This window comes from Camelus bactrianus, chromosome 9 (genome assembly GCF_048773025.1).
Source record: "Camelus bactrianus isolate YW-2024 breed Bactrian camel chromosome 9, ASM4877302v1, whole genome shotgun sequence".
NCBI classification, from domain to species: domain Eukaryota; kingdom Metazoa; phylum Chordata; class Mammalia; order Artiodactyla; family Camelidae; genus Camelus; species Camelus bactrianus.
This window is the reverse complement of record NC_133547.1, coordinates 1,245,293-1,262,699: the sequence shown is the minus strand read 5'-3', so window position 1 is coordinate 1,262,699 and position 17,407 is coordinate 1,245,293. Positions and strand designations below refer to the sequence as shown.

The 17,407-nt window shown below is 46.6% G+C and overlaps 1 protein-coding gene across 1 annotated transcript; it reads right to left on the bottom strand.

Moving 5' to 3' along the window:
- Positions 1-10,891: 10,891 nt before the first annotated feature.
- Positions 10,892-17,390, bottom strand: LOC105074409 (zinc finger protein 416-like). The gene is given in 5 exon segments (XM_010961976.3): positions 10,892-12,427; positions 12,430-12,462; positions 13,159-13,285; positions 15,376-15,417; positions 16,565-17,390. Coding segments are annotated over 5 exon segments (1,347 nt in total). The 5' UTR covers positions 16,604-17,390; the 3' UTR covers positions 10,892-11,321.
- Positions 17,391-17,407: the final 17 nt, after the last annotated feature.

The following is a 17,407-nucleotide window of genomic DNA, read 5'->3' as shown; positions in this document are numbered from 1 at the left end:
TATACAGTATATCCCATTAATTGACACCCAGATGTTAAACTAAACTTGCATTTCCCGGGACGGATCCCACTGGATCATGATGTATAGGTTGCTGAGTCCGGTTTCTGACACTTTGTTAATCAGTGTATTTCGCATCTATATAGATGCGCAGTAATAGGTTTGTAGATTTCTTTTCTTGTGATACTGACTTTGCTACCAGAGTAATTCTGAGCTCAGAATAAGTTGGGAAGTGTTTCCTCCTCCTCTCCTTATTTTCTAGAAACATTTTTGAAGGATTAATGATACTTCTTTTTTAAATGTTTGCTAGAATTCCTTAGTGAAGGCATCTAAGTCTGGAATTTTCTTGGCAGAAGATTTTTGATAAAAATAACTTAATGTGCCTCTATATAAATTTTCTACTTAAGTCACATTTGATAATTCATGTCTTTCTAGGAATTTGTCTACTTTAACTAGATTTTCTCATTTGGGAGGAGGAGGTTTATAGTATTCCATTATAGCACTGAATTTCTGGAGGCCCAGTAGTGTCTTCATTCTTGATTTTGCTGATTTGTTGTCTTCTTGTCAGCCAACCTAAAATTTTTATTCATCTTTTGAAAGAACTGGCTTTTTTTGGTTTCACTGATTTTTAAAAAAATGTTTTTTCTGTCTCGGTGCGTTTTGTTCTAATCTTTATGGGCCTCCTTTCTCTTCCTTGTTTTAGTGTTGGTTTGGTCTTATTCTCCAGGTTTCTTCACATGGAAGGTTAGGCTGTTGACATTCTTCTCCTTTTGTAATAAGCTGGCTAAAGCCATACATGTCCCTCTAATTATTTAATTTAGCTGTGCACGTCAGCTCTTCGATGTAGCATTTTTATTTGCATCTAGTTCAAAATACTTGTTTTTAACGTTTCCCTTGTAACTTCTCCTTTTACCCATCGGAGATCTGGCGATGTGTGGTTCAGTGTCTCTCCTGATCAGATTTGCAGGGACAGTATCACACAGCAGGACGGATGCTCTTAAGTCTTCAGTCAGTGGCCCAAGTGTTACTGTTGAAATGGAGGAAATCAGTGGGTTGTTTGAAATACCTTCCACTCGGAAGACTGAGCTAAGCCGTTGGTGTTTAATGTAGAAAGAGTAGCCTCCATCCGTACCTACCAGGAATTGTTACCGAATTTAGGTTCGGCTGGTTGCAGCTCAACAGCCACTACATGAGAGGCAAGTGTTGGTAGAAAGGAAAGTTGCTGTAATCAGAAAAGCCGGCAGTCTGGGGGGTAGGTGGAAGCATATCCCAAGGCTAACTCCGAAGATTCTGCTCAGCCATGACCATTTTTAAAGGGGAAAAGGGGGAAGAATCTCAGTGAATCATCGAGGCAGGAGGTTGGGATCTGCACCATTCTCAGTGGCGTGCAGACTGGCTGACTCTTCAGACGTGATCTTCCCACATGGCCTGCCTGCAGGATTGCTAAGGGGGCTGTTGTGGGTAGAGAACTCATCATTGTTGGGCCATTGACTGAAAACTTGAGAGCGTTTTACCCTCCTGCTCTGTGATACCATCCCTGCAAGTTTGATAGTGAGAGACTTACTAAACCACACATTGCCAAATATCCTATGGGTAAAAGGAGAAATTACAAGGAGATTACAAGGCCCACCAGACCAGAGACTCATACAAGCAACCTGATTCCTGAAACTGTGACTCAGAAACGTCACAAGGTGATGGTTAGCCCTGGCTTCTTTGTTCTTCTCCTTTAAAAGCCCTAACTCAAAGGCCATGTTGGAGTGGATCTGAGACTTGTCTCCCACTCCCTTGTTTAGCACCCTGCAGGAAACCCTTACTTTACTGCAGACACCCAGTGTCAGCTTGGCTTCTGCACAGCGGGTAGAGTAGGGGAGGAGGTGCTGAGGAGAGAGATCAGAGGATGAGGCGGGAAGACAGCTGGCTGTGGGCAGCAGCCGGAGGACAGAGAGATGGAGGACCTCCTAGGGGATGAGTCTCCTTTGTTGCTGCTGAAGCTTGTCAACTTGCTCGTTAGCTTTGGCCAAAGAATCTTTTAGTGGTGTAATTTTTATTTCAGAATTTAATTTGGAGGCCTCTGCATATTAATAAACAATACTATCCTTTGGGCCTGAGAATTCTTATTTTCAAAGGTACCTTTCAAATGAACCCTTTTGTTCAAATCAGGTGTCCCCCAGAGTGGCCGTTGAAAGTCCAAATCATCCTTGGTATAGTTATGCTGCTCAGAAAGACAGGCCAAGAGTCAGGATTGTAACAGGAATATGAAATACAGGAATTTTTCTTGGGAGAGGAGAGGATTTAGACTGAGACCACCCCAGAGGGCGGGCAGTGGTCAGTAGGAATGTGATGCTTGTGGACCTCAGGCCCCTAACCTGATGGTGGCCATCTCACTGCACAGCCCCACAGTGGTCCCCTGGCATGTGGATGCCAGAGAGAATACTCTCTCTAGATTATAGCCCAGCTCTCAATACAAAAATCTTAAGATGGAAGGAGATCTCATTCGGTTTACTGGTGACCCACAGCAAAGCCTGTCCATGTAGCCTCCAGTCCAGTGAGAACTGCAGACCCGCCTGTCTGTGAGGCTGGCTTGAACAACAGGATTACAGGGCAGTGCCTGTGTTCCACCCCATGATTCAGCTTCTTATGACAAACAACACTTTGACAGCACAGAACAAAACACTAACTCAGAGGACAGCAAAAGGCATGAGAAGGAAGGCCCTGATCGACCAAGGATCACAAACAACTGGGAACTAATAACAAAACCCAAGAGTCAAACTGAGAATGAAAAGCCAGGAAGCTCAGCACAGAGCAGAGTTCAGACCCTCTGCTGATTTACCACATCTTCACGACTCAAGTTGCCCTGAGCAGCAAGGCACAAGGGACTTCTGTGGCTCCTGCCCCTAGTGGAAGGCAGGGCAGACCATGTCTCAGTGGGACCTCCACATAAGCGTAGTAGGCTGTAGCATGGCTTCCACACTGGGCACGTCCAGTTTATCCTGTCCTCTGTCCACTGCACATTGACTAGTATGAACTGGAGGACCGGTGATGCGCAGTGTGGAAATACCTTACACCTGTTACAGTTTTACCTTTTTAATCTGACTTTCTCTTAAAAATTATTTTTTCACTTGCTTTGTTACTAGTTGAAGAAGTCATATGTCTCTCATGCTTAACTGTTAATAATGTTGGTTTACATCTGTCCATCATTTTCAACACTGAATGAACAATTGCATACCAGACAGAGACCTTGAAGAGGGTTTCTACCACATTTACTAAATACCCACTCTTCAGGAAATTCATCACAAAATGTACCCTTGGATTTTGGCATTTTTGTGTTCAGTATGCAGAAAAAAACAGATAATACCAACTTCAGCAAGAATAGAAAAATCGCCTTTTCAGTCTCACATCTGTGTCACTGTCTGTCACAAGTCCAGACTCATAACTAAGTGTTGACAGAGGTTGAACTATTGATGGGTTTGCAAATTTGTGAACTAACAATACATTGAACTTGGTATCTGATACCAAAACAAACAGGCAAAAAAGGTGAACTTTCTGTTTGCCTGCAAGGGAGAGTTCTACTTGTCAGACAGTCACCCCCAAAAATGCCGGAGCAACTCTCATGTAAGCTTTGGGGAGGGCGGCACTCAGAAGACGGCAGACTTTCCGAAACGCGCGTATTTAAGGAAGGGTGGGCTTCCAGGTGTTTCTCTGCTCACTACAGTTGACTTGCAGATTTTCAGGAGCCGGGTTGCTGTAGTGAGGCGCTTGCTGATTGGCTGTCACTTAGGGGCTGGGGCTGTCACTGATTGGCTGTCTTTCAGGCCTGCGGTCTGAACACTGATTGGCTGAATTTTAGCAGCTTGGGACTGTCAATCATTTGTTAATGTTCAGAAGCTTGAGTTTCCTGAGGTGAGGCTGTTGCTGACTGGCTGGCGTTCAGAGGCCATCTGAACTTACCTCTAATAAACCATAGTTTCTTGTTCAAGACTTTGGAATTGGGCTAAAGAACAGTCTTTGCCTTTCCTGTTATGAAAAATTAACTCTTTCACAGTCCCCTTTTTTTCTTCCTTAGCCGAACCCTCAGGAGAGGCTGTAAGGCATTGTCCAGAAGGTTATGGGGATATGTTTATGAACTAATATTCCAACTAAGTGACTCATTGCCAATTACAGTGAGAAAAAATTGCTCCAACTGCTGACTTTTTGTAATGTATTGTAAAAAGCTAAATACAGGATATTTAGTGTGTCCTAAAATGTCAATACAGGCTACAGGTCATGTGTGGTGTGCACAGAACGTGGGCGGTCCTATTCCCAACGTGTGTCATCACCCACTCTTGTACCTGAAACCTGGTTAGCGTTCACTGAACATTTGTGCATCAGTAAACAAACAACAATACAACTTCTCTATTTATTTTTACCTCATTGGCAACTCTTTTTAAATATTATCTTTACCTCTTCTTCCAAGCTGTTAATGCAGAATGTTTTCAAGTATTAAAAATAATCACATTTTGAACCAAACTCTGAGTGTGGCTGAGATCTCAGCAAGCTCTGAAATCTCAGCTTCATTCTCTGACTTCTCAGACTCAGTGACTGTTGCTCAGACTTCATTGAGATCTTAACTTTTTCCCCCACTGTCACAGATAAATTTCCCTAGAACCATTCCTTGAAAAATGACACATTCCTTGAAAAATGACAAAATTATTATTAATAATGTTTAGTAATATCCATTTAACAGTGTTTTTTCCAGAGATTATCTCAACTCCTTGTGTAGATACTGTTGCTGCAATTCCAGGGGAAATGAAAAACCATTTTCCAGCAAGGGGATGAGATCATGGAATCTCAAACCTTTATGTCAGGGATAAGATGCCCCCTTTTCACACGTGGTCAGATTCTCAGAAAGGCACACACTGTCCTGGCAGAAGATGGCATGTGATAAGTTCCTCTTCTTTTAGAGAGGTTTCACATTCTTAAAGAGCTCTCAGATACGAAGTAATCAGTCTTATCTTAAATAGCAATGTTGTTTGCTGGGTTGGAACACCATCCAACAGGAGAAATGTTTTCCGTGGGAACCAGACACACAACGCCACCCTTTCTGACTACTCTGGTGCCTCCAGACACCCCTTTCCAAGTTCTCCATCGTAAGCCCTGTCTGGGGGCTTTTCACATTGCGCGTGAGTGAACCTACTGAAACTCATAAAAAGCGAAAGTGTGCATGATGTTTTTGACAAGCAACAAGATAGCTGACAGCTATGAGAGGATGCTGAGTAACATCGCGGTGTGGTGGCTCCCTTTCTGTGCGCAGTCTTTGGAAATATGCTGCGATTCACGGAGTCTGAAATAACAAGTCTGTAAACACTTCTGTAGCTCCTACTAAAACCCTAGACGGCACTCTGAGGAAATCTGGATACAAACCCTTGAAGAGCTAGCAAAGCCCCGCCAGGTTTACGGCCCCAGAACTCCATTTCCCGGAGCCCCTCGCGTCCTTACTTGGCCTTTATCCACAATGGAAATGACCAGTGTTCTGAGAAAGGGCAGGTAATGCAGGGAGTGGAAACTGTCACTCAGCTAAAAATGCCAGTGTTTCAGTTGAGGGATGGGAGATGGGAGAAGTCTATGGGTTATTTGAAATACCTACCATTTGGTTTGTTTACTCTGAAGGAGAGCTGTGCAGAAGTGCCAGGCTAGGATGACCTGTTGTGCAGCCGACCTCTTGTAAAACTGAATCTCTGTACCCAGTAAACAACTCCCATCCTCCCTCCCCCTAGTCCCTGGAAACCAGCAGTCTGTTCTGCTCTCTGCCCTACGGATTTGACTATTCTAAGGACGTCGTTTAAGTGGAATAGCACAGATGTGTTTTCGGACAAGTGTACTTCACTTACCATAATGTCTTCAAGGGTCACCCATTTTGTAACATAGGTAAGAATTTCTTCCCATTTTAAGGCTGAGTGATAGTTCATTGAAGTATTTATTGTATTTTCTTTATCCACTCATCTCAGTTGACACTTGGGTTGCTTTCACATGTTTTCCATTGTGAATAATGCTGCCATGAATATGAGTTCTATCTCTTCAACCTGCTTTCAATTTTTTAAGGGGCGGTGTGTGACCTAGAGGTAGAGTAGCTGGATCATATGTAACACTATTTAAATTGTTTTTCCCAGGGACCACCATGCTCTTCAATAGTGACTTCACGAGTTTAAATCCCTACCAACATGCACAAGGTTCCACTTTATCCATATCCTTGCCAACACTTCTTGTTTTCTGTTTTTTGATAGCAGCCACCTGGTTCAATTAATTTTTATTAGAAATGTTTCAGGTATGGTTTTTCAGACACTTTAATGTTTTGGCCTTTTTGTAACCTCAGGATTATTTTGGAAAGAGGGACCCCATAGTAACCTTTCTGTATTAGTACAACCAGGTTTTGCCATTCAGGATCCAGCATCTGAGGTTCTAACCGACAGGTATACAAGCTCTCTAAGTCATGTAACTCTGGGTCATATGCACTGTAAATTTTTTAAAAATTCTATAAATACTTGCTGGAACTTACTGGGACTTCAGAAAAATTTTAGATATACTTGTTAATGCAGCCTGGGTCCAAGGTTTCATTTCAACAGTTGCTAATGAAAAGAAGCAGAATATACTCTCCAAAGCATAAGGATTATTTGAGCTGAAGGTAACTGGAAAGGAGATAAAAAGAGAAGCTCTCAGCCCTAATCTGTTAGATAGACCAAGAATAAGAAAACTGGGTTTTGTTTTACCTTCACTTATTCCCTCTCTGATGTGCTTCCTTTCTTCACATGTCTGAGTTTCTGACCTGTATCACCTTCCTTCTCTCTAAAGAGCTTTTAACATTGCTCCCAAGGCAGGACTACTGCCAACCAATTCTCTCTCTTTTTTTTTTTTTCTTTTTTGCTTGTCTGAGAAAATCTTCTTTCTTCTTCACTTTTGAAGGATAATTTTGCAGGGTTAAGAATTCTAGGTTGCTGAACTTTTTTCTCTCAGCACTTTATTTCACTGCACTCTCTTCTTGCTTGCATGGACTCTGAAAAGTTGGGTGTGATTCTTATCTTTGCTCCTCTGTGGGTAAGGTGTTTTCTTCCTCCGACTTTTTCAGGATGTTTTTCTTCATCTTTGATTATCTGTAATTTGAAAATGATATCCCTAGATGTTTTTTTGTTTTAGCATTTTTCCTGCTTGGTATTCTCTGAGCTTCCTGGATCTGTACTCTGACATCTGACGTGAATTGGAGGAAATTCTGTCACTGTGGTTTCAAACATTCTTTCCTTTCTTTCTTTCCTTCTTCCTTCCTTCCTTCTCTTCCTTCCTTCCTTCCTTTCTTTTTCCTTTCTTTTCCTTCCTTCCTTCCTCTCTTCCTTCCTTTTTCTTTTTCTTTCTTTCTTTCTTCTCTCTTTCTTTCATTTTTCTTTCTTTCTTTCTTTCCCTTCCTCCCTTCCTTCCTCCCTTCCTTCCTTCCTTCCTTCCTTCCTTCCTTCCTTCCTTCCTTCTCCCTCTGGTATTACCATCATGCATCTGCTACACCTTTTCTGTTGTCCTGTAGTTCTTGGACATTCTGTTTTCAGTCTTCTTTGGTTTGCTTGCTTTTCAGTTTTGGCTATTTCTGTTGAGATACCCTCTGGCTCAGAGATGCTTTCCTCAGCCATGTCCAGTCAATATATAATATATATATTTTTAAGTTATAGTCAGTTTACAATGTTGTGTCAGTTTCTGGTGTACAGCATAATGCTTCAGTCATACATGAACACATGTTCATTTTCGTATTCTTTTCACCATAAGTCACTACAAGATATTGAATATAGTTCCCTGTACTGTATACAGTATAAACTTTATCAGATTTTGTGAAAATCCTTTTGTATTTTGAAGTGAAAGACACTCTGCCAGAGTTCAGTAGGTGTTGTGATTCAGTGGGTCTGTAGATGTAACTCTTGGGGCATTTGTGGGAGAGGGCGAGCTGTGAGTCTCTCTACTCTGCCATCTTTGCACCTCCCTCCCCAGTCTGCTCAAACTCATTAAAGACATTCTTCATTTTTGTGTTTTTGATGTCACATTCTTTTCTTAGAATTCCCATCTCACTGCTTATGTTACCCATCTGTTCTTTCTTTTTTAAATAGAAGTCTAGTAAGTTTACAATGTTTTGATTTCTGATGTACAACATAGTGTTTCAATCATGCATATTCATGCATATATTCATTTTCATATTCTTTTTCATTATAGGTTACCGCAAGATATTGAATATAGGTCCCTGTGCGATAGAAGAATCTTGTTATCTCTTTTATATATAGCAGTTAGTATCAGCAAATCTCAAACTCCCAATTTATCCCTTCCCACCACCGCCTTTCCTGCCCTGGTAACCATAAGTTTGTTTTCTGTCTGTGAGTCTGTTTACCCATCTGTTTTGAATGCTGTCTACTTTATCCATCAGAGCTCTTATCATCTGAACCCTTGGTCGGTAATACCGATATCCTTGCCATGTCTTGAGTCTGGTCCTGATGCTTGCAAGTCTCCTCAAATTTTGTTTTTAGCCTTAGTATGTGTTGTAATTCTTTATTTATAGTCAGACATGATGTACTGGGAAAAGGAACTTCTGAAAATATGCCTTTAGCAAAGTGGTGGCAAGTTGTGGGAGGAGGGGAGGCATGCCATAGTACTAGGACTAGGTCTTGATTAGTGAGCCTTTCCCTCTCAACTATGAGTTTCCTACATTCTCCGTAGCTCCACTGCCCCCACCTAGGTGGGACTGGATGGCTAGAGTGGGCTGGAGCTGGGACTTCCCTTCCCTCACGTCTGTCAGGCTCTGGTTGATGAGCTGCTTCTGAGAGCAGACTTGTTAAGAACAGAGCTTTCTGACATATTTCAAAATGGTGCCTTTCTCCCTCTCCCTGGGCACAAGAGCACGTTTCTCTGATACTCACTATGAATAAACCTCACAAAATCATGGGGATCCTTGAGACTGAGTCCCCCTGGAGTTGTCCTCTCTCAGATGCACTCACACTGACCCTCCAGCCGTTCATCACGCTCAGCTTAGGTTTTCCTGCCCCAGCACTGGGTGTCCTAGGACTGGGCTTCCAGAGGACTGGGCTCAGCTGCTCGGTTCCTGTCATTCTCTGAATTCCCCTGGTGCTCACTCTGATCCGGGTGGCTGTACTCTGCCCCATGACTCTAACAAGACTGGTTGATTTTCCAATATTTTCAGATGTTTACTTGCTGTTAGGATGCAGTGGCAATTTCCAGCTTCTTACATGCCAGAAAACAGAAGTCCTTCCGTCTGCTCCTGTTTTGTTCATTTCTAGGGTCTTGACTTACTTCGTAGTAGGAATCTAAAACTTGTATGTCTAAAATTATCTAAAAATAGGCACATTTAGATAGCGTATCTTCTCTCAGCCCCTCAAATCTCTAAATTTTGACTGTCACGAGCTTTGTGAAACAGAAAGCTTTAAATTTAGACATAATTATCTTAGTCAATTTTGGCATTATTTTGTGCACATTGGGATTTTAAAAATGCAGCCAGGCGGTGGCATCTGTGATTGTTTCCTAGTTCTCACTCCAAAGTGATTGATTTCCTGTTCTATAATGCACGTTGACCTGTATAAATGTTGATTTTCTCAAAAGAGCCACCTTGTTTGAGGATACAAGATAAAAAGAGGAGCTCAAACAAGGAATTCTACCAGCAGACTGCCTACGGTGTTGAACTGTAACTCTTCCCTGGGTCTGTAGCCTTCTGGCCTCGTCTGCAGATTTTGGACTTCCCAGGCCATCACAGTCACGTCAGCTAATTCCTTAAAATATCTCCCTGCTCTGTTTCTCTCTCCACACATGCATGTACACTCAAACACAGTGGTGGTTCTGTCTCTCTGGAGATCCTAATATATCACAAAACTGAACAGTTAAAGGTGGTAGATGATAATTTTTATGTTGCGTGTATTTTACCACAAAAAATGATGAATGCTAAAATGTGCTAACTTTTATGACACAAAGACATAGCTGGAAGACACTACAAGAAAAAAAAGTCAAATAAGAAAAATCTAGAAATATGTGTCAGTGGGAGCTTGTGCACGAGGCAGATGGTTCAAAAATTTTTTAGATAATCATTTCCTATGAAACTGAATTTAAATTTACTTAAACTCCACTTTCCCAATTTAAACAACTTTTTCTCAGAGCGACTATCAGAACGTGCAGCTCTAATACATAACAGCCTCGCTTACTCTTATTTGGTGCCATGCTTTTGCACACACAACATGGATTAAACTAAAACTATACATACGCACTTAGTGAAAGCAACCATACAAGAGTAATTGTAGGATTCCATTTATAAAAAGTTCTAGAAACTACAAACTACAATTTCTACCTAGAGAAGGCAGATTGGCTAGGGAGGGAGACAGTATACAAAGGGGCCAGTGGAGACTATAAGGGACATGTTCATTGTCATGACTTTGCTGGTGGTCCCATTATGCAGACATATGTGAAAATACATTTTACCCTTTTCATAAATGCAGCTTAATGTTCATTATTACCTCAATAAAGCTGCTAATAAAGATTCCATAAAATCTAGATCTCCTGTATAAATATCGTTAACATCTAGCAGAATAGCACTGACCCCACCAGCAGCCCTCCCTGTGTCTCGGGTGGGTGAGCCCTGACTCCTGCTAGAACAGAAGGAAATACCGACAGATGCTTCTCTTCCCACGGGCTAGTGGAAAAGAGATGGAAAATGTATGAATGCAACTTCGCCAAGTGTCCAGAGCAATCAAATTCAGAGACAGGTCCGGTAGGGAGGGAGCAGGAAGAGTTGTTGTTTAGTGGCTTTAGTTTCATTTCTGCAAGATGAGAACTCTGGAGGTGAGCTGCACAAATATATGAATTTTTAAACACACTAACTGTAAAATTAAAAAGATAGAGGGTAAACTTTCTTATATGTATTTTACCACCATCAAAAATGTAAAAACAAACAAACAAAAAGACACTATATTAGAGTTCTTCCTAGGGATAGCTGAGAGCATCCATTTTGCTGAAGTCTTCCCCCATTTGCAGCACTCCCACTGGTGTGAACTTTTTGGTGCTGAATGTGGTGGAAGTGGTGATTGGACATGTGCCCATTTTTGCTGCACTTGTAAGGCCTTTCCCTACTGTGAAATCCCTCATGTGTAATGGGCCTGAGGTTCCACCCAAAGACTTATATCCACTGCACTCAAAAGGCCTTCCTCCAGTGCAAACTCCTGATGTCTAATGAGTGGGAAGCTGTACCAAACAATTTCCCATACTTTCTGTCCTCATATGGTCATAAGGCTGATTCTGAGATCAACTCATAAGGTGCTTCTCCAGCGTCAGGAGCTTGTAGTAGTACCCAAAGAATTTACCATATTCCCTGAACTCGTAAGGTCTTTACCGCCGTGAATTCTCTGCTCAGAGGTTGGAGTTGTATCTAAAGAATTCCCCACATTAAGGGCACTCACACTGGCTTCAGTGTGGACTTTCTGGTGATGAACGAGGTGGGACTTCCTAATGAAGGCCTTCTGACATTTGCTGCACTCATACGGTCTTTCTCCAGTATGGACTTTCTGATGCTCCACAAGAATATGCTTGTGGCTAAAGGCTTTCCCACACTCGCTGCAGTTGTAAGGCCTCTCTCCAGTGTGATTCCTCCAGTGTTTCATGAGGTTGGAGTTGTACCTGAAGAATTCCCCACACAAGCTGCACTCATAAGGCCTTTCTCCGGTGTGAACTCTCTGGTGCTTAGTGAGTGTGGAGTTATACCTAAAGAATTTCCCACATTCATTGCACTTATAAGGCCTTCCCACAGTGTGAGCTCTCCAGTGTCTAAGGAGTGTGGAGACGTACCTGAACGCTTTCCCACATTCACTGCACTCATAAGGCCTTTCTCCATTGTGAAGTCTCTGATGTTTTATGAAGCTGGCATTGTACTTGAAGAATTCCTCGCATTTGCTGCACTCATAAGTCCTTACACCCATGTGGATTTTCTGGTGCACAAGTGTCTGTTTTTGCCTGAAGGCCTTCCCACATTGAGCGCACTTGTAATTGCTTTGCCCACTGTCAGTGGCCTCCCTGCCCTCAGTGTTGCTCCGTGGCTTCCCCACACTGTGCGGGGCAAGCTGCCAGATGGGCCCTGTGCTGCCGTGGAACTCCTTCCCGCCTCCGCTGCACGTCCACGTCCTCTCTGCCGTGGGCTCGCTGCTGTTGCTCAGGAGTGAAGCCCTCCCCTCATCTCTTCTGGAAAGGTTGTCTCTCATCTGCCCCTTTTGGTGCTGGGAAAGGTTCACTCCACAAACATACAGCCCTTGATCAGTGTTGTACTCAGGCAAAAGGTCTTTGGAGACTGGGTCACACATCTCACACAGCAGGGCCTTGCTGGTGGACGGACCCAGCTTTGGTGTCCTGACCTCTGACACTCCAACAGAAACACCTTGCTCAGAGGTACCTCCTCACCCTGGGCTCCAGACCAACAACCTGTAAGCAGAGAAGTTCTGGTGAAGGATGTGACAATCGTGGTGGAAGGGTGGCCCCATCAGAAGGACACACCCAGGACCAGAGCCAGTGAGGGAGGCCTGCTGTGCAGAGATGGCTGGGGTAGCTCCCATGATGAGAGTCCTGATGGACAGGTCAGGACAGCAGGGAGAGGCACTGCCTTAGTCCATTCAGGGTGCAGTAACAAAACACCACAAGTGGCTTATAAACAGCACGAACGTACTTCTCACAGTCCTGGAGGATGGCACCCAGACATCAGTCCACACTCTTCTGGGTCACAGACTTCTCACTGGGCCCTGACACAGTGGAAGGAGCTAGAAAGCTCTGTGGGGTCCCTTTTATAAGGGCATTAACCACATTCATGACAGTTCTGCCCCCATGACCTGAACACCCTCAAAGGCCCCATCTCCTGATACCTTGGGCATGAGGTTTTCAACATACGAATTTCAGCGGTATGCAAACATTCACACAATAACGGGGCCAGGGCTGCTTGAAGAGAGCAATGACTTGTACACACAGCCCAGCCCTGGCCCTGGCCCCGGCCCCAACAACACACGTGCCAGGAAACCAGGACAGGAAGCAGGACCTGTGGTCTCATCACGGGAGGTCGGAAGCGCCCCCGGGAAAAGGGGAAGAACAGAGCCAGCCCAGCACGCGGGGTGAGTGTGGGGACCTTACCCAGGGAGGACAGAAGCGCCAAGTTCTCCGTCATCACAGCATGGTACAGGTGTCTCTGAGCTTCATCAAGGAGGCCCCACTCCTCCTGGGAGAAAAATATGGCCACGTCCTCAAAGACCACACGGCCCTGCCAAAATTGCAAGAGTTTGGCTCGTGAGCAGCTTCTTGCTTTAACTCTGTTTTTGTGGATTCTGTGTTTATCTGTTTGCCATCCATTAATTACAGGGCTTTAGTACGGGCCACAATTTGTTTATATCTCCCTTGTAACCCAGAGCCCATACCCTGAACCAGCTCCTTAAGGAACTCTCACACAGCACGTCAGTATTTCCCGGCCCTAAATCAGCCAGGCCAGGTACCAGACAGCGAGGGACGGCCCCACACCCCAGGACAGGACAACTGTGCAAACGAGCCATCCCTAAACTTTTCGTCCAACCCTCCCTGCTTCTCCCTGGAAAGCCCAGTAAAGGCTCTGACCACTGGTTTCCCTTTGCTCGTGTTTATGCTCCCAATGAATCGAGTGCTTCCCCACGTGGCCCTGTGCCTCTCCTCTCAGGAAACCGAAGTAATAAAACTGCCCTTCAATGGCACGGGCCTCTCCGTGTCTCCACTCACTCACCTCCACAAGTTACAATCCTCTGGTACAATCACTCATGCACCTCCGTTTCTGGGACCTTCTATCCTCGCCCTACACACCTACCCGGCTCCTGCTCCGCCCAGACGTCCCACCGTCAGCTACACCAGGTCCCGGGCACCAGTGCCAGCTCTCCTCATCACCACTGGTCACCGTGTCCAGCATGTGGAATAGAACACGTGGGGGAGGGAGCGGAAAACCACTGTCCAGGCTGTGGACCTGCCTGCAGTGCCCGGCTCCTCTCTTAGCCGTTTCCCCGGGGTCCCCCATATGTGGACCCTCAGACAACCAAACTCAGACTTGTCCTGGTCCTTAGGTGCCCAGTGCCCAGGCCCAGGACAACCATTCACACTCCTCCTCACCCACATGTCACTTCTAGGCCTGCACCCTCCTCACGACTCTGACCCCTCCACAGTGACAACTCCGCAGACACCCCAGCCCACACCACAGGTACTTCCTTCACTCCTCACAGGGCCCTGTGCACAGGGAACCCAGGCAGGGAATGGCAAAGGCACCCAACCCAGTCCTGCCCTGAACCCCCAAGTCCCTGAGACCAGGGTGGGCTCCAGGCCCTGCTTTGAGGGTCTCCCCACCTGGCCCTGCTTCTCCTTCATCCTCAGTCACCCTTCCTGTGTGAGACCTCATGTCCCCTCTGCCCTCCCCCTGGTCTGCATCACACCGGCTGTCCCATGAGCTGCCAGCACCTTCCTCTGTCCTCACCTGAAGCTGAGGTACACTGTTCTCCCCACCCGGCATCTCTCCTTGGGAGCCTCTGGAACCTTTGTGACATGGACAGAAACGGACTCTTCCTCTTCCATTGAAAACCCCTCCAACAGCGGACTTCCTCCATTTTAAGTGATGAAGAATCTGTCCTTCCTAGCAAGGCCGATGACCTGGGTCATCTCTGATTCTTCCCGCTGGCCCACCTCCTTCAGTCCCTCACTCCATTACATAAAACAGGGGCAGCTCCAGTTAAGAACACAATCAGAAACCAGCCACTCCATCGCACCAGCTACCCTGCTGGTGTAGCCACCCCAACACTCACCTGGATCGTGGCAGGAAATCTCCCCCCGATATCCCTGCCTTCAGTCACCCCCACTCCTGGCCGGGGCTTTCTCCCACTTGGCAGTCAGAGGGAGCCTTTTAAAATCTGATCACAGCACCTTCTGCCTCTGCTTCAGACTTTCCCTTCCACACACCCACCTCATTAGAGGCTCAGGACCTCAGGAAATCATTCAGGCCTGATGCCTGTGAACACCTATCCCAGCTCCCCATTCCCACCACATATAACAGAGGCCTGCAGTTCCCTGAATGTCCTGGCTCAGTCTCACCCGTCCCTGTCTGAACACTCTGCATCCTGTAGTCCGGACTCCTGTCACACCCTATCCCACCAGTTGTCAGAAATGGAACTGCTCCATGTCACCTGAGATTAAATACAGGATCCTGGGCCTGGTGAAAGTACATGGTCTTTGGATGGAGGACAGGAAGAAGGGATAGATGTCCTGGGACACTACCTGGTGGCACATATGTCAGGATGACAAAACCATCAGGGTGACAGCTGGGATGGGTGGGACCCATCCACTCACCTGCACAGGGTCCATAAGCATTTCTGCAACTGCTGTGGGTCCCTGGGGAAGAAGGAAGCCATGAGAAATGGGGAACATGGTAGGATCCCTCCCCTGAGCTGGACCACAACCCCTGCCATGCTTGGTTCTCAGCCCGACAGTCTAAGCGCAGTTCCTCAGAAATGCATACTGCCTCTTACCAGCTGGGTGACCCTGGAGAAGGACTGAGCCTCCCTGAGCCTCAGGGAAAGAAAATGCTTATGGGGATGAGAATGCTTCCACCCTCACAGGGCTTGTACTGGTACCTGATGTAAAGGGTCCACACCATTTATCCACTAGGACCGTCCACAGGATCAACAGTTCTGTACGTCTTTTCAGTGCAAATGAAGTGGTAGTTTTGAAATCTGGGGTCTTCATCTTTACTACTTTTTAAGATTTCAGAGGATGTCATAGAAGAAATTTGGCACTGTAAGCAAATACCTAGAGGCTGATCAATGCCAAGCCAATTATGAAGTGTTTGCAGAAATTTAACTGAGTGAATAGGCTAATTTCTAATTGCCTACCTGCGTGTACAAGTTTAGAGGAATATTGGTTAATTCGTGTTTAAGTTAATGAAACTTTTATACATTCTTAAGTTAACGAGTCAGAGAGAGGGGCCGAGCAGGCAGGTCAGCTGTTAGTCCACTCAGCAACCAGGCCCACCCGCTAAACAGTCCTCAGAAGGGAGCTTGCTGGGAGCCCTGGACTGAGGGTGGATCATCCCTCACCCTGAAGGGTGGAGGGGAGGCGGCAGTGTCCTGGTCTAGGACGCAGTGGCTGCACCAGCCCGGCTGCCCTTTCCCTGGTTCCCTCAGGAGTGGCCCTGACCGTGGACCCCACAGCAGCACACGCTGCAGGCCCCACTGAAGGGAAGCTCCTTAGCCCACCCGGGCCTCCCTTTCTACAGACAGGCCAGAATCCCTCCTAGGTCAGCCCTGCTCTCTGCTGGAGGGAGCATCAGGGATGCCAACACCCGCCCCTCAGGTCCTGCCCTCCTACCCTCAGCCCTCCCCTCCCTCACCACAGGGCCATCTCTGGGAACAATCTAAAGGCTCCCTCCCCAATCTGCTCCCCACAGGCTCCCTGGTGGAGTCCACACCCTCCACTCCTTTGATATCTCCAACCTTGCCCCTTTCCTCTCCTTCCAGACTACCAGACTATGTTCACCTACACACATGCCATCTCCATTTGGTGACACGTCCATCTGCATCCATCTCAAGAACGTCACGTCCAAATACACTCATGATCTTCCCCTGGGAACCTGCTCTTTGCATTGACTTTCCCATCTACATACTTTTTCAGATGTTCAGGCAAAAAAGGTTTGGACGGTGGTTCACGACCTACTTTCGCTTACAACCATATTTTATGCAGCAGAAAATCCCGTTTGCTCCACCTTGATGTTTTTCCAGAATCTCTTCACACTTCCCGCGTCCCGCCGCCTCCCACACTCTCCTGGGGTCCTTGGCGGGGGTCTGCTCACCACGCTCCCTGCCTCCATTCGCATCCTGGGTTTCCCACGTTTAAACTGCTAACTCCGCACACGGTTCTCCCGTCCCCACGCCCTTCACAGCCTCCCACGGATTCCCGCTGCTGGGGCGGCCGTTTCAGGGGACACACCTCCTCCCATCCCCGGGTCCCCGGCGCTGCCCACCGCGTTGCACCCGCGAGCCTCGCACAGGCGGCCCCGGGGGAGCTCCCTCCCGCACCCCTTCCCACCCGCTGGAAGGGCGACCCCTCCAGGGCCGCCCTCTGCTCTGGACACGGGGGTGACCGGCAGGAACTGAGCGGGCGCCCCTCCGTCAGCACCTGGACTCGGGTGGGACTTGGCCGGGTGGGGCCCGAGGACGCAGCACCCCCCCCCCCCCCCGAGCCGGGTTCACCCTGGAGCCCCTCTTGCCGCTATTTCACTCCCTCAGCTCGTCGCCCGCCAAGCGACACTGAAGTACTGAACTCGCGAACACCCAAAGAGCCACCAAAAGACCGGAAAGGGCAGCGGAAGTCCCGCCCGCCGACG